Source organism: Heterodontus francisci, chromosome 9 (genome assembly GCF_036365525.1).
Source record: "Heterodontus francisci isolate sHetFra1 chromosome 9, sHetFra1.hap1, whole genome shotgun sequence".
NCBI lineage: Eukaryota > Metazoa > Chordata > Chondrichthyes > Heterodontiformes > Heterodontidae > Heterodontus > Heterodontus francisci.
In genome coordinates, this window is record NC_090379.1 from 75,740,438 (window position 1) to 75,765,943 (window position 25,506).

A 25,506-nucleotide genomic window follows, 5' to 3' on the forward strand; every position below is an offset into this window, starting at 1 on the left:
GTGGTTCAAGAGTTAACCTACCTAGGCTCAACTATCACCAGTAACCCGTCTCTCGATGCAGAAATCAACAAGCGCATGGGAAAGGCTTCCACTGCTATGTCCAGACTGGCCAAGAGAGCGTGGGAAAATGGCGCACTGACATGGAACAGAAAAGTCCGAGTGTATCAAGCCTGTGTCCTCAGTACCTTGCTCTACGGCAGCGAGGCCTGGACAACGTATGTCAGCCAAGAGCGACGTCTCAATTCATTCCATCTTCGCTGCCTCCGGAGAATCCTTGGCATCAAGTGGCAGGACCATATCTCCAACACAGAAGTCCTCGAGGCGGCCAACACCCCCAGCTTATACACACTACTGAGTCAGCGGCGCTTGAGATGGCTTGGCCATGTGAGCCGCATGAAAGATGGCAGGATCCCCAAAGACACATTGTACAGCGAGCACGACACTGGTATCAGACCCACCGGCCGTCCATGTCTCCGCTTTAAAGACGTCTGCAAACGCGACATGAAGTCCTGTGACATTGATCACAAGTCGTGGGAGTCAGCTGCCAGCGATCGCCAGAGCTGGCGGGCAGCCATAAAGGCGGGGCTAAAGTTGGTGAGTCGAAGAGACTTAGCAGTGGCAGGAAAAAAGACAAAAGCGCAAGGCGAGAGCCAACTGTGTAACAGCCCCAACAAACAATTTCTTCTGCAGCACCTGTGGAAGAGTCTGTCACTCTAATATTGGCCTTTATAGCCACTCCAGGCGTTGCTCCACAAACCACTGACCACCTCCAGGCGCTTACCCATTGTCTCTCGAGACAAGGAGGCCAAAGAAGAAGGAGGAAAAGAAGAACTTCTCATAATATAGAATACTTACAGAAATAGTTCTCTCTCCTATTAAGAAGGATTCTACAGCAGCCAGCTAGGACAGCGTAGGCCTGTTACCTCTGCCAAGGGCATGACTAGCACAGGTTCTGAAACAAGACATTCCTAAAGCTGATAAGATGGAGCCTCAAACCCTCTCCAGACAAGTGTCTGGCAAAAGTTTACAAATGACACCAAGCACGAGATAAGTTGAAAGATCAATTCGGCAGAAAGAATGATGGACAAGGGGGAGGGAACCACCCCGACACCTCGGGTACTACTCACTGGTTAGAAGTGATTGACATAGGGTGAACATAAGGGATATCAATGGATGCTCAGAGGAACAGAGATAGTAGCCCCTGTCTAGCAGAAAATAGAGAGCTTCTTGACACCTTGGCTAACTGGAGGAGGAGAGGGAGGACTGCCACTTCCAGCAGGAGAAATCAGCTGAAAAAGGCTGTCGTCCCAGCTGCAGAGATCAGCTCGCTTGCTTTTCGCCGGGATCGGTAAACTGTTCTCATCTGTCACGGGTCATGTACATTTTCTGTCTATTTAGCTTATGCATTATACAAACTGTGGCTCAATAAACTATTTTAAAATCACCTTATGAGCCTTCTCTGGGTATCTGTGAATCCCGAACCAAACTCTTACAAACTGGTATCAGAAGTGGGATACACAGTGGTCGGAATCTTAGGCTTGAGCTGTGAGAAGCAACAGCTTAGCTAAATGCATGAGATGGGTAGAAGACATCAGGAGAGTTTTGGTTAAGTAAAGACTGAAGCACAATGACATCGGCATATCACAGGGAATGGCTGATAGCTTGATGGAGAAGACGGGGCAGCGAGTCAGAGAGATATACTGAAAATTGTAGGAAAGTGTGATGGGAATTAGAAGCGCATTCTCGTTAGGCTCTGAGAAGCTCCAGAAACACAAATTTAAGTTAAAAAAGGGCCAGGATAAATTGGCCTATGGATGACATTTATGTGCCTCACAGTTAAATAGGAAAAAACAAGAACTAAGAGAGCAATTGGATAAGTTACAAAAATAAAACGAAGGTTAGCAGCAGAGCATTGCTATCCTGCACTCAGTTACAGTGGGAACAGCAAACTCATGACTGAGCGCATTATACAAGGAAAAAACTAGAGCAGATACTGCAACAAAATATTGAATTGCAGGCAGAAAACACCAGGCTCAGTGAGTTAAAAGATGCAAGGGGAGCTTTAAGGGAGATAGTTCTGCAGCAAACTATCGCCTTCCCTGAAGCAGACCATGCCCCACGTTTAGATAAGCTCCGTCAACTACAGACACAAATCAGCCAACAGCAAGCAGTGATGGTTGCTGTCTCCAAAATAGGAACAGGTGACCCTGGCCCTTATTGGGACAATATATTTCTCTGCTCCACCTCTCCTGCACAAGACAGACAAGTCTATACGGTTATGCTAGCCAGGGTCAAGACAGAGGAGCGTGGTGGGGAGGGGGGGCGGTGAAGAGTCGTCCCCATCCACCTGGTCAGAGAAGAAGTCACAACTGTGCAAGGTTCCTTTTCCTCGGCGAGGTCAGGGCCCTGAGGGAAGAGTTAGGAATGACAGTGGATAGGAGCACTAACCCCCTCCTCCTCCTGTCAAAATGGAAAATTTTTAAGACTTCACACACAGAGTTAGAGTGTGATGACTTTAAACACACCCTCCTATCTGCACGCTCTCTAGAGTTCAAGCAGGAGATGGACAGGGACACTATAGCCAAAGGCTCTCTCAAGGAGATAGAGGCTGACCTACATAGGGGCCTGGGGAAGAGAACATTGATTTCCATGAGGTCCATGTTAAGATAAAACAGGACCCCACTGAAAGTTTGGGTGTATACACAGAGACTCCAAGACTGTTATCATAAGACCCGAGAGGGGGAGGACCAGGAGGACGATGCCTTTTCCTGAAAGGATTCCAGCCAGCAGTCCGTCGTGGATTGGGAATTTATAACACTAAAGCAGTGACCCGAGATGATTTGATCCTTCACACCGGTATGGTCATGCGACAGGTCTGTGGCAACAACCCTCGAGCCCCTGCAAAAGCTAAGGTAGCAGGCGAAGGCTCTTACCCAGCCAGGAATTGGGACCGCCTAAAATCCCATGCTGAGATGGAATGGCCCAGTGAGTTATTTTAACTGCAATCGTTTGGGCCATTACACTTGCAACTGCTATAATAGGCATGGGGGGTGGTGAGGGAACTGACAGAAATAGTGAGCCTAGTTCATCTCCTCCTCCTCTAGCATTGATGAGTCCCAACCCTGTCGGACAGTGACTAGAGAGAATGGAGGCAGTGATAGAGGCCATGCGAACTGAAACCAGGGCCTGGCCAGTGGCTGCCGCGGTCTCTCAGTCCTGCAGGTCAGTAAGCCAGCCTCCCCAATGACTCCTACTTGCCTCTCCATGAGAGGTGGTTTCCCCCCTCCAATATGATGGGAGTGACAGACTGGTAGTCTGCACTGTTGATACCACAGGTCGTGTATTTGCAACCCATAAACGTGATCATGGAAACATGACCAACCTCGAAGATATTAGCAGCCCAGTGCATACTCCTATGAGGCAGTACCCTTACACATTGAAAGTATACTGTATATTTAAGCCACTGCTGAGTCATTGTTAATGCCGGGTGTTATTCATAAACATCAGAAATTGAAAGATCGGTTTGAGAAAGAAGCTAATAAGTTTGGGAACAGTTGGAAATGTTACCGCTGATTTTGTTGTTTTCAATTCCTAACAATAAAAAAAACTTGTACAAGTTTAAAATGGCTCAAAGACTTGGGAAAAGTTTAAAATTGTGCTTGGTTCATCCTTGATTGGTAAAAATAATCCATAAAGTGACGCATCTGGGAATGTTTTGCTCTGCCCCCTTGAAAACAAGCACAGAAGTTAACCCTTTGTGCTGACAGCTTTTTTTTAAATTTAATTCACCACACAACTTTTGTATTGCTGAGCATAAATTCATATATTAAATTTTTATGTTTATAAATTGACAGAAATGATTGGACAAATTAACCCATTGGGCTCTGGCACAGAACCTCAATGGATTCTTTGCTTTTTTTGAACAGGTGACCATGGTTTCCAAGATCACAGCAAGAGATCTAGAAGTGAGAACTTAACTAAGACAAGGGGGAGTTTTGTCCTGATGGTGGGGATATCGACATCTGGAGAAACCGATGAAGACACGATCCATGTTGCCTCTTTTCTGGAAGGCCCACTGAATTTAGTGCCAATCAGGCACATTAGTGGACAGCAGCGGGCCTTGAATATGATTTAGGATCACTAAGTCATGCCCTTGAAGAGGCGGTGGCTGCTGCTTGAGGTGGCCATACCAGAGGCCGAGGAGCATTACTGGAGCCATGCCTCAGGTAGGTCAGAGGAGGAGGGGTCTCACCACCCCACCCTTTCCAGGTGCTGTGTCCCTCGTTCAGGTACTGTGCCTTTTAACGAGGGCCACCCCACTGAGCCAGAAAGCAGCCTGCACAGTTTTTCGTGCCAAGGTTCCCTGGCGGTGACAGGGTCGCCCACCGCATGGCTAATTATGGCTGCAACAGGACAAAGCCCTTAATTGGTGGTTAATTGCCCAGATAAGAGCCTCAATTGACAGTGAGGCAGGAAGGCCATTCACATATTGCATTGGACTGTAAAGTTCATCCAGGGCTCATGAATGAGACAGACTGGTAACTAAAGGGATGTGTAAAACTGGATGAGAGTAAGTGATTGAGTTTAAGAGACAGAGACTGAAAAAAAAATCACACTGCCAAAGAGGAATTGGAAGAGTTAGGGAAGTGTGGTTAAGAATTATACTTGATAGCTTTCTCTTGGAGATGTCATAGGATTGCCTATGAACTTTTTAAGAGAACTGCATTTGACAGTCTGGCCACTACCTGAGACATTGGGATCATGCAGGGGGAGATAAAGAAAGGTCTTCAGACAGAACCTCCCCCAACCCCCCTTGATCATTTGATAAGATCACCTGAAAGCCCAAGAATGGCTTTTATCGGATGGAACATGTGGCAGGATATTGGGATATCGGTGCGAGTGTGCAGATGTGTTTTGTTGTGTGTGAAGCAACTAACATGCGGGAATGCATGGTGAAGCTGCACTGAAGAAAGGGTTTCAGACATGCTCAGCTACTTGACGATACGGCATGGGATGGTTAATGTGGCCAGTGGAGTGAGGCATTTTAAAACATCACGGCATTGACATATGTTCCATGGAGAAACTGACTTTAAAATAAACAAGATAGAATGATACCTGTCAGAGGGAGTAAAATTATTGGGCACTTAATGCAAACAGGGATATGAAATCTGGATTAAGTCAATTGAGGACTAGGTCTAGTATTTAGTAAGAATTATCCAAAAGAAGGATACAGGTAAAAGGAGAGCTGGAGAATCTTTTAAGTCCATGCATGAGCTTTTGTTTGAACCATATATATTTATGACATGTCAATACTTTAGAATTGACAGAGATGATCTGCAGATGGGAAGCACCAATCTAAGTCGATAATGATCACATTTTATTGGAGAGGTTTTTACATTTATTCTTGCTGACAGCTTAGAAGTATCTAGGTTAGCTAAAAATCAATTGTGAGAAGTCATTAAGGATATTTCTTTCACTGGGTGGGGGGGTAACTGTAAGAAATGGGACCTTTAATAAATGATACTTCTCATAACATAGAATTCTTATAGAAATAGCTCTCTCTCTCTCATTAAGAAAGATTCTAAAGCAGCCAGCTAAGACAATGTAGGCCTGTTATCTCAGCCAAGGACATGACTCTCGCCCAGGCTCTGAAACAATTTGTGAATCCCAAACCTCAATCTTACACAGCCTGTGGACCAACTGTTCTACTTAGAAAAGCCCTACTAGATCTGATGCAATCACATTTATCCTGACAGGAAGTATTAGAGCCACAACATTATGAGTGCCATTTTAGCTTAGTTGAAGGCATTCTCACCTCGAATCAGAAAGCTGGGGATCAAGCACGAGGCTAACACTTCCAATGCAGCACTGAAGGGTACTACATCACAAGCATCATCCATTGGATAAGTAATTAAACTGAGGCCCTATGAGCCATACGGTGCACACAGATATAAAAAATCCCACTGCACTATCTAAAGAACAGAGAACCCTGGCCAACATTTGGGACCTTGCTGAGACTGCCACGTTTACCCACATACCAACTTTGAAAAGTAATTCAATAGATGTCAAGTTCTTTGGGGCGTCCCAAGACATGTGACAAGGTGCAACATAAATGCAAATTCTTTCTTGGACTAACATTTTGTGAAAGTTCACTAAATGAAAACATGCTGGTGTATACCGAGGACAAAAACCAAGCATTACAGCTCTTTCTGCAAACATGCAGCTGTGATGAAGGCAATGTAAAAAGCATGAAGGAAAGAAAGACTGAAAAGGTTGAAATAGGTATTTTTGGAAAATTTTTTGAGGCAATATTGCAATATTTACTTTTCTCACCATCTTGCCTTCTGTAGTTTCACTGTGCTGTATACTTCATTCCCCAAGACAAAAGACTGGAAAAGCTGACTTCACAAACCCATATCTTAGCTAATAAAACAGAAAATGCTGGAAATACTCAGCATATCAGACACCCTCTGTGGAGAGGGGAACAGAATTAACGTTTCAGGTCCATGGCCTTTTGTCAGAACTGGAAAAAGTTTAAGATGTAACAGATTTTAAGTAAGTAGAGGCAGGGAAAGTGGGAAGGGGTTGGGGAGAACAAAAGGGAAGGCCTGTGATAGGGTGAAAGGCAGGACAGATTAAATGACAAAAAGGATGATAGCGCAAGGCAAAAGGAGATGGTAATGGAACATTTAAAAAAAACAAAAGATATCTTTCGGAGGAGGTTTAAGTGGGAAAAGAAGAACCAGCGCCAAAAGCTGCTGTCCCAAAAAAAGGGGGCAACGGTAATGACCTGAAGTTGTTGAACTCAATGTTAAGTCTGAGAGGTTGTAAAGTGCCTAATTCCTTTTGTCATTTAAACTCTCCTGCCTTTCACCCTATCACAGACCTTCCCTTTCGTAAAATATGTTACATCTCTAACTTCCTAGTCTGACAAAAGATTACTGACCTGAAACATTAAATTTCTCACACCATGGGCGCTGTCTGACCTGCTGGGTATTCCCAACATTCGCAGTATTTTGCTTTTCCATATCTTAACTGCTGATCGCCAACTGCAAATGGCTTTGGATTTTTCTGCACTATTTGGCCATTAGTCCCAGTTAGAAGATGTTTAAGACTAGAAAATTCAGTGCCTGTTTCTTACTATTTCAATCTCAGATGCCCCTTGATGGGATTGAGGGCGGAAAAGGATGTCAAGTGGCAAGATAAAGTTGTTAAGTCCATTTCAATTTCAATGTCATAGCTAAAGTAAAACTTTGAAGACAAATTCTCTCTCTATCCCAAGGATACACAAGCTAATTCTGGCAGCCCACCACTACCAGGATTTGATCCTTGTGAATTTCTGTTAGCATTTTCTTTTTAGCTGTGTACATATGATGCATGATTTATTTTTAAAATTAGGTACTGAGTTCCATTATATTAAGCATCAGGTAACAGGTCTCAAGCAACTTATTGCTTGGATTTTAACCCTGTCAAAAATGTTTGTGAATATGCCTTCCTAAAGGAGAGGATGTCTAAAACTGGAAATCAACGTGAAAACTCATAAAACTGAGTCATTCTAGAATATGTTACCACAAAATTTAAATAATTGAAAAGGAAAATTACAGTATACTCGGATACAAAATACTATCAGTTGATTGGGGTTCTTACGACAGGAAGGGGTTCCGCAGGGCTCAGTACTAGGTCCCTCGCTATTCATGGTATATGTCAATGATTTGAACCTAAATGTAGAGGGCCTGATTAAGAAGGTTGCAGAGGATATGAAAATTGGCCATATGGTTAATAGTGAAAAAGTAAGCTGCAGACTGCAGGAAGATAGCAAGGGTCTGGTCAGGTAGGCAGAAAAGTGTCAAATCAAATTTAATCCAGAGAAGTGTGAATTAATGCATTTAAGGGTAAACAAGGCAAGGGAATACACAATAAATGGGAGTATGCTGAGAAGTGTAGAGGAACAGAGGGACTTTGGAGTGCATGTCCACAGGTCCCTGAATATAGGACAGGTAGGTAACATGGTCAAGAAGGAATGCAGGGTACTTTCCTTCATTAGCTAAGGCCAGGAGTATAAGAGCGGGGAGGTTTTGATGATCTATATAAAACGCTAGTTAGACCACAGCCAGAGAACGACACCACAGAAAGGATACAGAGGAGGTTTACAAGGACGGTGCCAGGAATGGAGGATTTTAGCTATGGAGAAAGATTGGATAGGCTGGTATTTTCTTTGGATCATAGGAGGCCGACGAGAGATTAAATTGAAGCGTACAAAATAATGAGGTGCCCAGATAGGAGAGGATAGGAAGGACTTATTTCCCTTAGCAGAGAGGCCAATAACCAGGGGACATAGATTTAAAGTAATAGGTAAAAGGATTAGAGGGGAATTGAGGAGTAGTTTTTTCACCCAGAGGGTAGTGGAGGTCTGGAACTCACTGTCTAAAAGGGTGGTAGAGGCAGAACCCCTCATTGCTTTAAAAAATACTTGCATGTGCACTTGAGGTGCTGTAACCTGCAACGCTTATGGAACAAGAGCTGGAAGGCGTGTTTCGGCTGGAAAGCTCTTTCTCGGCTGGCACTGACAGAATGGGCTGACAGGCCGCCTTCGGTGATGTAAATCTTTCCATGTTTCTATCCTGCTAAAAATCCATCCACATTTTAGCAAGTTTCTACTGCAGTTATGTAAATATTGTAACACGAACAAAGACAACTCTTCCTTCCTATGAATTTATGCACATTTGTTTTAACAACTTTTTGTTTTTATTGCAATTAATTATATTGGCAAAAACAGACACTTGGATATCTTGCAACAGAATTTGTGACAAAAATCTTTTCATTTTTCATCTCAAAATTAATTTGCGGCTAACAGCAACTCCTCATGTTAGTGGCCATCCGTGATAAAAGTAAAAAAGGGCATTCCAAGAGAGTTTATAGAATAGGTATAAAATATGAATAAATGTTACAAGAGACTAGATGAACATCTTGTTTAAAACACAAGATCTCTTCAGAAAAGGTGATCACAATATACATGCTCACATCACATTAATGCCTTTCTTCTGCTTTTAAGCTTTAATATAAACCAGACAATGATGTCATTTTTTAAAAAATTGAGATCGCATGTACAAATCTTTTAAGCGTATTACGTAATATATTTTATGAAGAATTACAGGACATAGAGGGAGACTGCTCAAGTTGACTGTTGGATGGATTTTTTAAAAATTCATTTTTGGGATGTAGAAATCGCTGGCAAGGTCAGCATTTATTACCCATCCCTAGTTGCCTTTGAGGTGGCGGCAGGGAGCCCCCTTCATGAACTGCTGGAGTCTGCCTAATGAAGGTTATCCCACGATGCTGGTCAGTAAGTAGTTCCAGGATTATGACTCAGCAACCATGAAAGAACAGTGAAACAAGCTCAAGTCAGGATGGTGTAAGACTAACAGGTGATGCTGTTTCCATGCACCTGCTGCCCTTGCCCTTCTAGGTGGTGGATGGTACAGGTTTGGAAAATGCTGTGGAAGAACCTCAACGATACATCGTGTACACAGGGCAGCCACTGTGTATTGGTCGTGGAGGGTGTGGATGTTTAAGGTGGCAGACAGCTGCTGATCTAGTGGAATGCTTTGCCATGGATGGTGTTGAGCTTCTTCAGTGTTGTTGCAGCTACACCGATTCAGGCAAGTGGAGTAGATTCCATCACACTCCTGACTCGTCCTTTGTAGGCGGTGTAGAGGCTTTTGGGAGTTAGGAAATGAGCCAAATACTGCAAAATACCGAACTACTGTCCAGCTGTAACAGCAACAGTATTTATGTGGCTGCTCCAGTTCAGTTTCTGGTCAATGGTGACCCCCAGGATGTTGATCGTGGGGGATTAGATGACGGTGGTGCCAGAGTGTTATGGGGAGATGGTTAGATTTGTTGGAAATGGTCATTGCCCTTCACTTGTGAGGCACAAATGTTAGTTGCCACGCATCAGTCCAAGCCTGGATGTTGTCCAGATTTTGCAGTATCTGGTCATTATCTGAGAAATTGCAAATGGAGCTGGACACTGTGCTGTCGTCAGCTATCAGACTTAATTCTGGCCTTATGATGAAGAGAAGATCATTGAGTTAAGTAGGTGGTTTTGGTGAGAGAGAAGATATAGGGTCAAAGCTCAGCTCAGGGTTCAATGGTTACAGTCTAGTTCAGCTTGAGACAGTGGACAGAGAAACTCTCATTAGACACCCTATGCAGCTGATACTGAATCTTCTCTAGTGATGCATTACACCTTTCCAGCAAAAACACGGGTCCCAACGGTTTGGAACATTGTCCAATCTTCCGGTCTCAACTAAAAATGTCGCCTGCATATTTAGACTTCCCTCCTTGTACAGTTTAGTCCTATAAGTTGAAGTCTGTTTATAATGCACTAAAAAATTGTGAATTATCCAATAGTTTTAATTAAGTAATGTAACACAGCAGTGTGAATTCAGTGCCAAAAAAATGAAGAATCAGATCATTTGAATTAAGAAAACAATAATATATAGCCGTTTGAAGAGCATGTGTATTATGTTTTTCTGATACTAAATGTACAACCAACAATAATTTTTTTAAATGTAGTGCCTTTACATAATGTGACGTCCCAAGAAGCTTCATAGAAGTGTTATAAAGCAAAATCTGACACTGAGCCACATAAGGTACATAGATCATTAAAACATCATGAACAGGTAATAAAATAATCAAAAAGGCGAATGGAATGCTGGCCTTTAAATCCAGAGGATGAGAATACAAGGGGGCAAAGTCATGGTTCAGCTGGACAACATTTTATGTAGACCACACCTGGAGTACTGCAATCAAGGCATTACACCTTTGAAAGCATATACTGACCTTGGAGGAAATGCAACATAGGTTTACCAGAATGATACCTGGACTCCAAGGGTTAAGCTACGATGAGAGATTAAACAAACTAGGGTTGCATTCCCTGGAATTTAGAAAGTTTAGATTTGATCTAAGTTTTCAAGATATTAAGAGGAATACCAGTAGTTAAGGTAGATTGGGAGAAAATATTACCGCTAGTTGAAGAGTCTAAGACTGGGGGCAAGTCAAAAAAATTAGATACAGACAATTCAGGAGTGAAATTAGGAAATGCTTCTACATGCAAGGGGCGGCAGAAGTTTGAAACTCTCTTCCGCAAACAGCAATTGGCGTTACATCAATTGTTTATTTTAAAACTTAAATTGATCATTTTTGTTAGCCAGAGGTATTATGAAATATGGGAAGGCGGCAGTTATATGGAGTTCAGTCGCAGATCAGCTACGATTTACTGAATGGCAGAAGAGGATCAAAGAACTAAATGGCCGACTCCTGTTCCTATGATCCCACAAGTTGCTATTATGGCAGATGGCCAAAAACTTGGTCAAAGAGATAGGTTTTAAGGAGCATCTTAAAAGGAGCAAAGAGACAAAGAGGCAGAGAGATTTAAGGAGGGAATTCCAGAGTTTAGGACCTAGGCATTGCTGTCAATGGCGGAGCAACTAAAATCAGGGATTAGATGAGCGCAGATATCTCGGAAGGTTGTGGCGCTGGAGGAGATTACAGATTCAGGGTGAGGCGAGCCCATGGAGATATTTAAAAACATCCTTGTTTTAAATAAAAACAGAAAGTGCTGGAAACACTCCACAGGTCTGGCAGCATCTATGGAGAGAGAAGCAGAGTTAACGTTTCAGGTCTGTGACCTTTCATCAAAACAGAATTTTCAAGTTGAGGCATTCCTTGACTGGGAGCCAATGTACGTCAGTGAGCAGAGGGGTGATCAATGTACAGGACTTGGCGTAAGGACACAGGTAGACATTTGGATAACCTCAAGTTTATGGAGGGTTAGGATGTGGAAGGCTGGCCAGGAATGCATTGAATTAATCAAGTCTAGAGGTAACAAAGGTATGGATGAGGGTTTCAGCAGCAGACGAGCTGAGGCAGGGAAGGAATTTGGCCATGCTACAGAGTTGGAAATAGACTGCCTTAGTGATGACACAGATATGTCACCTTGGGGTTGATTATGACACCTAGGTTGCAAATAGTCTAGGTCAGCCTCAGGCAGTTGTCAGAGAGAGGGATGGATTTGGTAGCTTGGGAACGGAGCTTGCAGCAAGGGCCGAAGGCAATGGCTTTGGTCTTCCCATCTTCAGTTGAAGGAAATTTCTGCTTATCCAGTATTGGATGGTGGACAAACAGTCTGATAGTTTAACAACCTCTTATATTAGAGATAATCAATCCTATCCAAGATGCTCTTCCACTTTCAATAGTGGAACTTAACTCAAAAATTGTGCCACCCTGCAAATCCTCGTCTTCACTGCCACAGTGCCGTATGATTTAGTTGCAACATGGCACTCCATGTAGTAATGGATAATCTAAGCACTGATTAGAAACCATGTGAGACCACAAGCCTGTCTTACACTCGCTTATAGATGCAATTCTGCCACAACTCTGCATTAGCAGGTATGGCCCCCAGAAACTGCCCACAGGCCTTTTGCTCTCTGGTGGCAGGATGGGTTCTGACAGACTCAGTTTGGTCCTTCAGATATGCTTTATATCAGGATTGCCCAAGATACAGCCAGAGTCCATCCACCAAAGGTTTCCATCCGGTCTGCGGATGAAAACTGTACTTAGCCATTCCTCCTCCTTGCCGTGCAGTTTTTGCCCTCGGCCATTTGCTTTCAGCTTCAGGGATGTTAAATTTATTTCGGCCTGCCAAAGATTTCTATCACAATCAACCACGTTCAGTAAGTGAGCGTCTACTAGTAAATGTAGTTCCCCAGTCCTTATGGACAGAACCGTAATCCAGGTGACAACTCCCAAAGAGCACTACGTACCTGTGTGGTGATTGGCTATGGCCTGGCAGCATGACCCGAAGGTTAATGAGTGGAGCAAGTCACGTTGGAGACAGTAGGTGCGATCAACCTGAGGGACTGACAGCATGCTGAGTAAATGAAGGTGAGCGGGGGGGATGGGGGCAGAGGGAGAGGGGGGGGGGGCATCTATCTGGAAGACTCTGCATCGCTACATCAAGTATGCGGACATACGGTGTCTGCTTGCGCAAGCAAAAACAATGCCTGGTACCTCACTATATCAGTGTTCAACGTAGTAAACTAATAAATTAGTCTTCTCATTTAAAGCTGGTTCACAAAAGTGCAGATATTGTGTTATTTTCATTAATATTAAAATAAATTTCTAATGCCCTTATCCTTCTGAAATTTGCTCACCGGCCCCCTATGTAGGATAAAATTTGCAATGCGACCCTCACCCGATAAGGTTGGACGCCTCTCCTTTCTATTGTCATACTTGAAATGCATTCAGACACCAACACACTTTCACAGCATGTATATGTCTTTGAATTGATAATTACAGTGCATAGTTACAAATTGTCGCAAAATGATTGGAGTGAATGAATGCAGTATACCTGGCATAATTTCCCCCTCTTCCATAAGAGTTGACACAATCATACTTTTATAAATACAATAATTTGTGACACTCGCTTCACCAAATAAAGGCAACAATATTTATTTTCTTGACATTAAACACTAGCTACAGTTGTTAAACTGCTGGTTCTTTCAGTTTGGGGTGGAGTGGGTATAAATTTTAGTATTTCCAAGAATCCTCAAAAAACTCCATGTAGGACAGAATGCTTACACATTACTTGTATAAGTTTGCATTCTTTTTGTACAAGGCAATTACAACGGTCATAATCTTTTAACCAGTGATCAAGTAAGTGGAAGGTTCAGAGACATTAATCTCCTGTGTCCTTTATCAAAGTAAGTTAACGTTTAGAAGTGGGAAAAAAAATTGTGCTGGCATAACACGAGATAATTACAAATCTTCACACGTTATTAACTGAAAAATTATAGTATTGCAGAACTGGCATCATGACAATAAGCAGATTCACAATGAGCTCCACCACCACAACCTCAACAACACAAGATAGTTTTCTGCCATTCTTAAGCAGTATTCTCACTGTGGGCAAATATCATATTTTACTGAAATCTTCCAACCAAGAAAATATACAAGGGGTGATTTCGTTCCACAATAGCTTTCTTCTATACTGTGCCACAACATAACTTAAAACCTGAAGACCCAAGTTTTGAGTCTACCTAAAACAAACAATTAAAAACAGCGCGTTTCCTGAAATCATGAGAGCACCTTGCACTGGAAGTGTTCTGTATATGGACGTAGGAAAAGGTGCTTGATAAAGTGCCACATAATAAAAATCTTAGCAAAGTTACTTCATGCGATTAAAGGGACAATGGTAGCACAGATACAAAATTAGCCAATGGACAGAAAACAGAAAGTAGTGACGTTTGGTTGTTGTTCAGAATAGCGAGAAGCATATAGAGATTTACTAGAATGGTATCAGGATGTGGAAAGACTAGAGAAACTAGAATTATTATCCTTAGAGCAGATTAATTAGAGGTGTTTAAAATTATGAAGGATTATTCTGAGAGTAAGTAAGGTATAACTGTTTCACCTGTGGGTCAGTAACCAGAGGACATAAATTTAAGATAATTGGCAAAAGAACCAGAGGACAGATGAGAATTCTTTTTATGCAGCAAGTTATGATCTGGAATCCATTGCCTATAGGGCAGTGGAAGCAGATTCAATAGTAACTTTCAAAAGGAAATTAGATATATATGCAAAATGGAACAATTTGCAGGGGCTACATTGGAAAAAGCAGGCAATATAATTAATTGGAGTGCTCTTTCAAAAAGAATCGACACAGGCACAGTGGGCAGAATCGTCTCCATCTGTGCTCTAATGTTCAATGATTCCACAAAATATTTTGTAGAGGCTGTTACATTTCAGTTCCAGTGTAATACACAGGTCCTACCTGTAGATTCGATGTACTCCACACATCTTTCAATAAAATATGGTACCGGGCGATCAGGAGTAACCACATCTTCAAGAGGCACCCCAAAGTAATTGCTGTCCCAGTTTCTTCTTGACGGTAATGTAGGTTTCTGTCCCTTTAAAGGGTAATAATTATAAAAGGCAAAATTGTCAATTCAATTAGAGTCATAGAGTTATACAGCACAGAAACAGGCCCTTTGGCCCATCACGTCAGTGCAGGCCATCAAGCACCTAACTATTCTAATCCTATTTTCCAGCACTTGGCCCATAGCCTTGTATGTTTTGTATTCGTTTGATGTGCAATTATAAAGGAAGGCTAAAATGTTAATTCAATTAGCTTTCCATACACAGTACTCATGGGGATTAGAAATTGGTGCCCCGTTAAAATGAACTAAAAAATAATTTCACGAGTCTTTCATACTTCACACATTCTGTAAAAGTGGCATTTCTTGACAATTGGTCTCTTTTTCCCAGAAATGATAGTGAATTTCCACAAATTAAATGCTCTTTCCCTTTTATCAAATCTGGAGAATATTGTACATGGTGAAATACAAGTCAGGTCAGACTGAAGCTATTCTTTTCTAGTAGGAATAATCTCTATGGACTTTAAGTACAGAAGTTTTTGGACCAATCATTTCTCTAAAATACTACCTTCAAATAATGCTGGATATTTCAAATTAGAAACACGAGAGAGATAACTAGTATGCACATTCTAAATGAAGGATAGCAAACTCAATTTGAAAAGGAGAAATTTGGAAAACTGATGCTTGAATCAAAGTCATACACCTTACTACCTGTGCTCAAATCTACAAATGGGTGGGGAGTAAGGTGACTGGCAGGATGGAGAGGGTATTGAGAGAGAGAATGGGACTGGCTATATCTTAAAAAGTGAAACTAGTCTACAGATCAATCCACTGGACAACTTTGACAAGCTAGAATCTATGTTTATTTTGTAATTTAATTACTTTTGAGTATCAATTCCCGCTAGCTTTCCTTAATAAAGGCAATCTAAGGAATGCATAATAGTGGGTCATTGTGTTGACTATCATTCAAAAGAAATGTTAAAGTATCTGAACAATTTTAAATCATGTCAGGCCACAATTTAAAACACATAACTCTCTACAAGCAACACAAATTTCTGTTATAAAACTTGCCTTTTTGTTTGGTTTTTGTGACTTTGGTTTTGCTGGCTTCTTATCTTTTCTATGCCTCCTTCCATCATCAACTTCTGGATCAGATGCAATAGCAGGATTATCAATCCCTGCTTTCCCACAATTTTCTGGAGACAGTAACGGATCTTCCTCACTCCCACGATGAGTTTTTCCCTTCTTTGGCTTGCGCGAGGAAGAAGGCACAGTTTCATCATCACTAACATCAAAGCGTTCTCTCCTTCTATAGTACAATCTAGCCTTTCTAAAAAGTGTTTTGGATTTGTATTTGTACTTTGAAGGCTTCCGTATTATTGGTTGCTTTGATAATCTATCAATTAAGCCATTTTCTTCCTCACCTTGGGAATTATTTCCCCCAATCAAATTTGGCTTTCTTATGATCTTAGCGGTCTTTGAATCCTGGGGAGTCGAATATATTTCATCATCCACTTTGGGTTTTAATACAGCATCTCTTGGGACAGAGTAATTGTCAGATGGATCTGGATCATCCGGATAGCCTAAAGGTCCACGAATGTGTCTCTTTGGGTTTTTACCAATAACCTGTTCAATGGTTTTCACAAGATTTGGATCAAGTTTTCGCACATCATGCCTCGATACAACAGGTTTAGGTTTAATGGGTGGAGGCACTTTATGGTTATCATGATTAACAACTGGACTGCTGTGAACTGGATATTCAGATCCTTCAAAATCTGGTCGATGTTTGGAACGATCACTTGATGATGGAAGCAACTGTACCTCATCCCCAATCGGACTGTAAGGTGGGGGTGCTTCATTGTCATCTTCTGAATCTGGGTAATAATTGTAAGTTGGAGAACTTGCCCGAGGGGATAAGGAAAAGTCTTCACTAACATTTGTGGATTCTCTGGTGCTATCATACATATAAGAATTTTCAATACTATTTTTTTTCTCTAGAACTTCGCTGAAGAATGGTGTGAAGACTTCAGTCTGGCGATGATACTGCGATAAAGAATATATTGCAGTGAACTTTGCAGAAATCTCAGTTGCTATATGCTCGCCCTCAGTCATCAACTCTTTAATGGCTTCATTTTCAAAAAAGTCAGCTTGACTGTCAGTAACCGCCACCAGCTGAACAGGAATGACATCTTGCACTTCTGCCAAAAAAGCACGGAGCATTGCCATGGATGCTTTTCGTTTTGCTGAATAAACTAGGATATACCCATGGACTAACTCATCCTTCCTTACACAAATGGATGAGTGGTATGAAAGTATCGTAATCTGGATTCGTTTGCGCTTTTCACCAATAATCTTCTCAAGCAGGAGTGAATTACTGTGACCAGGTTGAGCAGCACTACAAAATTGGGATTCCAGAAATGGTGAAAGAATTAGGTCGACATTGAACGGATCCCCACACATGGCACACATTACAATTCTCAAGTCAGCTTCTGATAGATCTTTAATACTGGGCAAGGGACTAACAACATTCAAATTGCGTTTCAATGCTTCAAGAAGTCCTCTAAGAGCTTGTTTTATTTGGAATTCATGAAATTTGCGAGTATAAGTTCCAGAGGGTATGTCAACAAAAGGACATTGCAACTTATTGGCAAGTTGCTGCCCCTGTAGTCTCAAAATAGGCAAATTCTTGCAAGCAATGTCTCGCTGGTTTGCTAATATTAGTGTAAATGGAAGATTGGCTATAAACCTGCCTTTCCTGTTTGGGGTAGTTTCACTTCTTATTCGTTCTATGCAATCTGCCATACAACTAAATGATTCTGTAGAGTTATAAACACAGAAATATCCATGAGGTTGATAGGTTGTAGACAGACTGGACAATACAGAGGTGTTTACATCCAGTGGTTGAAGATCCAGTTCATAAATCTTACCATCCAAAGTGTACTCATCATCAGTACACTGAGCTCGAATCTCATTGGAGAGTTCTTGTGCAAGCCCATCCCGACCCAAGAGTACAAGGTTAAGTTTATCAATATTGGCACTATCCTGATACATGTTTGGCCGGTTATCAAACTGTATAAGGTTGGTAGAAAGCAACTTCTCTACCTTAATGTCCATGCAATTATGGCTACTTAGACAAGTTTCTTTAGTTGGATGATACACAAATCCGATGTGTTTTAACAAAAGAGATTCCCGATCTGGTGCAAGTTTTTGTAAAGCCCTGTATCTTGGTTCTTCACTCAGAACTGTATTGATTTCACTCATTTTGGGTGTTGCATTAAGATCCAGATCATAAAAAAGTTCAGAGTGTTCAAAAAGCATTTCTTGGAACTCCTCCTTTGCTTTTTCAACTATTTCTTGCTGATGTCTACTATAAACCTCTCTACGATCAATATCAGTTATAAACTTGAAAGCTTCATTGTCCATGAGAAAGCATAAAACCTCCTCCCAAGGTTTACCAGGTGTAATGAACTGTACTTTTTCAAGGTGTTTCTTAAACTTTTCCTTCATTTCAAGCCTTCTCCTCTCAGAAATTAAATGCTGCACATGATTGTGATAAACCTTTTCTCCTTCTGATGTATTGAGCAGATCAAAGGGAAGTCTTTTATCATTCATGTTATCTATGTGGTCAGTTTCATCCCAGGGTGTTTTTTCTAGTACAACAAACCAGAGGGGGAAGTCACGCCTTTGTTCCAAAACACTTTGAGCTTCTGACCAGTTCAAGTGTTCAATTTCTTCAAGCTCAGGAAGTAGTGTATTAAGGGCTTTTGGTAACAAAGCTATATATTCTTCCCGTCGCTTTTTAATATGTTCCTGTTTGAGTTGCTCTATGTGCTTAGAAAAAGTGTTTCTTGCCTTCTTTGTCCCCTCCAAAGTTATGTAGTCCTCATAATCAGGGTGGTTTTTCAATTTATTACTCAAAGTTTTCCATTCTGCATGATAATCTTTCACTGCCTGGACGATCAACTTTTCAAACTTGTCTGTTGATGACGCGACAAGTTGTCTCTGTTGCTTATAAGCATCCAGATATGGAATAATCTTCGGTTTTCCCCGTGTTTTATCCAACAACTGGATTAAAGTAGCAAAACACAAGTCCACATTCACGTGAAAACGCGCTGAAGTTTCGACCACAGGCATATTCTTTTTATTTGTTGCAAAAGCCTGCACCTCCCGCAAGTAGTGATCAACACATTCATCACATTTTGTTGCTGCTATAACAACAGGTTTTTTTGTTTTAGCCAACTGAGCGACAAGGTTATTTACAAATTTAAGCTGATCATCGAATTTTCTGTTGCACCCTTTACTTACATCAATACACAAGAGGAAACCATCAATGGTCAGTTTTCCATCTGGCATCTGCTTCTGCTCGAAGTCTTGCTCTAAACCCAGCTGATCAGTACAAATGTACATCAACTTCTCAGCTGACTGCAGTTTTGATACAGCTGCTCGTTTTGTATATAGTTGTAAGTTTGTACTTCGATGAGGCAGAAAGGTTTGGTCATCAATAAACTCAGTCTGTTCAATGACTTGTACTTTATATTCAGTGCCTTCCTCACTTGTGTGGTTTACGTCACCCCAGAACAGAAAATGGTCATTGTTGACAACACGGCCTCCAAAATCAATTGTGCTGAGTACTGAGGTATGCTCTGGATAATAATCATCAGCTTTTGGGTGCACATATCGATTGCACAAACAAGACTTTCCAACGCCACTTGTACCTTTCTCCTTCTCTGTCCCTGATAATCCCACCACACTAATACTATACGTTGGGGGGCGCAGTTCTTTGTTTTTCGCCATCATATTTCTCCACTCATCCCACTACATTTGAAGACAGCATTGGAAAGTGTTCCTTATTTTGTAGTCACCCCACATACAGTGCATCTGTTCAGGACCAGTCAACTTGAATTCCATTTCACTGAAAATGCACTTTTCTCTTCAATTTTATTTCTGTCCATTGCTTCTCAAAATATAATTTCTGCTTAAAATCAAACAGACAGACAGTTAGCTGAAAGATACAACAATCACTTTAGAAAAAAACTGCCTCAAACAACAAACTGGTTATTCGCTACAGATTCCATTCAACTTGTATAGAATAAATAAAAGGACATACATCAATGTGATATGGCAATGTTAAATGAAGATGAGTAGTTAATCTACGACAGGTTATTGATCAGCTTTATGTATACTTGGTTATCAGCTCACTATAGGTTGTACATTATAGTGTATTTGTACTGCTTCAAAGTACAAAATGTACAATCGGATTGTGGCAGTTACGCAAGTGAAAATATGATCGCATATTCAATTATTAGAAGCAAAGTAGTTGGAAAAAACTAATCGGAAACCTGAAACACAAATAAAAATACAGCATCATAAAGTCTTCCACTGGAATCTGTATTCCACTCAAAGGCAGTGTCACTCTTTGTAGCTCTCAACCGTATTATCACTCATTAGTGAAATTTTAAAAACTCACTTAAAACATCATTCCAAGTATGTTTATTTGAATGTTTCAAGCTTTTTTTGCTTGACCAAAACAAACTGACTTCCAATACTCTGTAATGGTTATCTACTTGAAGGCGTATATAGTCGACAATTATTCAAAATATCTGTGCCTCTTGATTTTAACAATATTTTCAGCGCAGCAACTGCAAATATCCATTTTAGATTTGCACAAATAAAATTCACTGGCTCGTAAATTCATCACTTAAATTTTCTTCATCTGATAGATCCTGATTATGGAACAAACTACAGTACCGTACACACTATACGAGCTTCAGATTATAAATTACACGCACAGCTGCGGCAATTTCACCGCAGACAAAACGTATAAATTCCCTCTGCTTTTCTCAGTGCGTTACGGCAGGTTTATAAACACCATTCTAATGTATAATAATTCATAAAAAGATCTTGCATCATATCATGGGACTTTTGATGACGGGCAGGTGACTCGATCCACAGAAATAAAGATGGAATAAAATGATAGTGTATAAATTAAGCTTGATAATTTTTATAGTTTCCCTTTTCCAACTACTTTAAGCCATATGATTTAAGGAACGCAAAATAAAAATCTAAATTGAGTACTGGGCATTCCAATGTCATCTCCTAGACATCTCCAACAGGCCTATCACCCTCCCCCACTATAAGCAGAAATCCAGAATCCGTATTTTATAGAGATTTATTTTTGTGAATCAAATAAACGCGACTTCCAGTTCAGTTACATCATCATTTTGCTATTGCAAATTTTAAGGATTCTTTAAACTGTTTCAAGACACACTAATCTGAACAGGTGAAGGATCAGATCGTCCCCTGCAACCAGCAGCCCCCCACCCCCCACCCCAAATGCAAGGAGAAATGGGAGGGGGAAACTATACTGTGAAATATAAAATCTATGGTTTCAAACAGTCGCGACACTGGCACAGAGTTCGGACGGAGAAGGCAGGTTGCCAAATGCTCCGTGTTAACCTCCTCCCCCCCCCCCCCCCCACCTCCAGGCTGACGATCCCTCCATTGTATCCGGAATTTCCCCTTACCCAACATGGTCGCTACCAGGTTTCGCTTCCCTCCGCGGCCCTGCCTGGCCCGGATCACTCCCCCGCCTCGTCACACCGGGATTAGCGAGTCAGTGCTTCGCGCTCTCAGCAACAGACCTGGGCAGTCGCAGTCACCACGACCACCACTGCCGCGTCTCTTATTTTAATTTTTCAACTCCCTCCATTTAAACAATTTCTATTAAAATAATAAACACACATGTCTTCGGCAGCTCTAACGCTCAGCTCGCTAAACAAGTTTTTTTCTCCCCCTCTCTTCCTAGCTGAGCGACACAAATCAAAGCGCCCGATGGACTGAAATGGCGGCTATCGTCGGCACAACTTTTGCTGCTATTTCGGCTCCTAAAGCAAACTCGCTCAGTCGCTCCCTCCCCCGCAAACAACGACACGACATGGAACCGCGACCGCGCCGGCAACGTCCTTTCCAACGGCAACCCGGCTTGGCGCACGCCCTCCGAAACGTCAGCACGCACGGGCCGCGCGCAGCGGGAGGTATTGGTGACGTCAGCAGTGAGGGGGCGGTGGGTGAGCGGGCAGGAATGTTCGCCCCTCCCCCCGCACACACACAGAGGGCAGTCCAATGGTGGTGGGGAATATTTCGTGATGCTAGTGTCAGTCCACAGTCCTGGGGCGCTGGGAGCCAAGAAAATGCGAAGAATGTCTTCTTCATGGAGGAGGGGCTCGAAGAAGACGACGACGACATGGGAACTAAACCTCGCAATAGATAGCCCCCCCCCCCATTGTTTGAGGCAGTGCCTAAGCTTAAAGAAGACATGGGGTAGAAGCTATGCTTTTCTTCGGTACAAAGTGCTACGTGGCAGAGACTGGTCTGACTTTAGGTTGCTGCATTTGCAGCAACAAATCCATAGCAGAATGTTGACGAAGGGTCACAAGACCTGAAATGTTAATAAAAGCAAAATACTGCGGATGCTGGAAATCTGAAACAAAAACAAGAAATGCTGGATTCACTCAGCAGGTCTGGCAGCATCTGTGGAAAGAGAAGCAAAGCTAACGTTTCGGGTCAGTGACCCTTCTTCGGAACCTGAAATGTTAACCCTGCCTTCTCACCACAGATATTGCCTGACAAGTTGCGTGTTTTCATGAATTTTCTGATTTGATTTCGGAATGTTGGGTTATGGCGAGCAAAACTACAATAACCGATTATATCAATATTTAATGTCAAAACCTGCAAGTAGCTCGTTGTTTTTCTCAGTCTTTTTGTCAGCTAAATGTTATTGTGGCTTGGAACTTTACCATCTGTGCTAACTACAGTTGACTTACCTCATAATGAAAGTTTGTACTCAGAGTCCCGGTTTCACAAGGACGCTACAACTTGTGGTTGAAATATGTATCCCTTCCCAATTTTTCCAACTAACGAGATACCTCTCTCAATTTACCACACCTACAATTTGGAAACTTTTCCATAAAACAAGGAGAAAACAATTGAAAATGTTAATATGAAGTGAATAGTGAAACAGAGACCCGTACAAATAAGTTATACTTCTCTGAAAGAAAACCTAGCAATACGTTTCTTGTACTAGCTTGTAAGGCTACATTGAGACATTATTCATAATTATTTACAAAAAGTAAGACTTGAACAGGTACAAATAAAAGTTGAGAACTTACTACACTTTCACATCTCCCTGAAATCATATGCTTATCTCCCCAGCACCACCTTTCCAAAATTGTTTTGGTGTAACCCTTTTTTTGAAAACACATTTTGACACTCCAGTTAATTTTATGTAGGTGCCAGACTCAGACCGGTGATAGCACTCACACCTTTGAGTTAAAGATCATGGGCATAATCCAGGCTGAGGGAGTGCTGCACTGTTTGAGGTGCTGTTTTTCAGATGATGCGAGATCCCAACTGCCCTCTCAGGTGGATGGAAAATATTCCATGGCAATATTTGAAGATGAGTGGGGGACCCCCAGAGTCCTTTCCAATACTTATCCTTCAATCTACAATCTTTTATCTATTAAAAAAATTATTTTGTCATTTGTGTCCACACTTAAAATGTGCCTTATTGGCTGCAAAACACTTTTCGATGTTATAAAAGATAGTATATAAATGTTCTTTATTGATTTTGGCAACAGAAAATTAGAAAAAACTATTAAACAGAATATGCTAAAATACTGGAAAACTGAAGGATTAAAACATTCGGATCTCATGACATGTAGAAGAAGTATGTCATTTTAGGCTTCATTCTGAGAATTGTCAGGCAAACCCTCCCCCCACCTCCCAAGACTGAGGCAAACATTATTTAACCACATGAATGTTAACACTTAAAATTACAAGCCCCTGACTGGAAGGACATTTGTATAGTACCAGACAGTGTTGAAACAAAGGAACCAGTCCCCACCCCAATACACAGAAACCTGGTCAAACCAGTCATTCAAGTGACCACCTGCTGGCCAACTAGGGGAGTTTTAAATTGGAAAAACAGAATTTGAAATCAGAACGCCATGTGCTCCCAGTTGGAACAGAACCTCCAGTCCTGCCTGCCTCCATCTCTTTCCCACGGAACTGAATCTTGTGAAAACATGTGAGCCTCAAAGAGAGAAAAGTCTCCTACGTGAACAGGTTTAAAAGGAACACGGCCCCAACAAACAGCGAGACTACCTACAATCAAGTGAGCTCGAAGCACAGTAAACAAGAGACTCTTCTGATATTGCATCAAACCCCTCTCTCTGCTATATTTTCCTCTTCTTTTTTCTGTCCCTATCTGCATGTGTATATCGCGTGTGCATGCTAGTGTGGGCATGTCGTTTATCTGTAGGTGTGAACCATATTAGAGTTTAAGCTTAAGATTTAATAAATTTCATCTTTCTCCTTTAAACCTGAGAAAACCTGGTGTGTTGGTTTCTTTGCCTTATAATTGGAAAGTTGTGAACAAGGATTCACAAAAGCGGGGAGTTCAAAACACATAGTGTGTTTTAAAATAAAACCCTGTTACAATAAGACCAGGTAAAGACCGCAAAAGACCCCTAGACACATTTCTCACCTGGTCGTAACAGAGTGTTTAGGCTGCACTGTAGAAATGAAAACCTCTGAAAAGGAAAGAAAAAGATGGGTAAGGTTTTAGTTTTTTTTTAGTTTTAGAGATACAGCACTGAAACAGGCCCTTCGGCCCACCGAGTCTGTGCCGACCATCAACCACCCATTTATACTAATCCTACACTAATCCCATATTCCTACCACATCCCCACCTGTCCCTATATTTCCCTACCACCTACCTATACTAGGGGCAATTTATAATGGCCAATTAACCTATCAACCTGCAAGTCTTTGGCATGTGGGAGGAAACCGGAGCACCCGGAGGAAACCCACGCAGACACAGGGAGAACTTGCAAACTCCACACAGGCAGTACCCAGAATTGAACCCGGGTCGCTGGAGCTGTGAGGTTGCGGTGCTAACCACTGCGCCACTGTGCCGCCCACTGTGAAGTCACAAATCAGAGAGAAGCTTATCTATATCCCTTTAAAGTCTGTCTGGCATGCAGACAAGAGTGACGTTCAGCAACCAATGATGGAAAAAAATGTTATGCTTCCTGTAGCTGAAAGAGGAATCTTAAGACAGAGCAGTGGAAATATGACCATATGGAGACATGAGCAGGGTCCAACTGGTGTAAATGCACTGCTAATTCATATATGTGGATATCAAAGGATGTATTTCTCCAGGTGTTCACATCAATATTTATCCTTTAACCAACACCTCAAAAACAAATCATCTAGTCATTAATCTCATTGTTGTTTGTGGGACCTTACTTTGTGCAAGCTGGCTGCAGCATTAACCTACATGAAACAGTGGCTACATAGAATCAGCCTGCATAGAAGGAGGCCATCAACTCTTTGAAAGCGCTCTCCAATCAATCATACTACCCAGCTCGTTCCAATATAGCCCTTGCAAATTATTCCTTTATGGCTATATATCTAATTCCCTTTTGAAAGTTACTATTGCATCTGCTTCCATCTTTCAGGCAATGCATTCCAGGTCATCATAACTCACTACCTAAAATCATTTCTC

General features: G+C 41.7%; 1 protein-coding gene across 4 annotated transcripts in view; it reads right to left on the reverse strand.

The window, feature by feature from the left end:
* The window catches only part of arhgap5 (Rho GTPase activating protein 5), an 86,536-nt gene extending 62,022 nt beyond the window's left edge, over positions 1-24,514 (reverse strand). Inside the window, exons 1-4 of one of the 4 annotated variants that reach the window (XM_068039339.1) lie at positions 24,484-24,514; positions 22,763-22,897; positions 16,011-19,911; positions 14,837-14,972 (exon numbers count right to left, since the gene is read on the reverse strand). In XM_068039339.1, coding sequence (XP_067895440.1) covers positions 14,837-14,972; positions 16,011-19,736 — 3,862 coding nt within the window. In that variant the 5' untranslated portion in view covers positions 19,737-19,911; positions 22,763-22,897; positions 24,484-24,514. Of the gene's footprint in view, positions 1-14,836; positions 14,973-16,010; positions 19,915-21,463; positions 21,940-22,762; positions 22,898-24,483 lie in introns of those variants that run through there. The other 3 variants (XR_010975721.1, XM_068039337.1, XM_068039338.1) reach the window with 3 other exon arrangements.
* Positions 24,515-25,506: the final 992 nt, after the last annotated feature.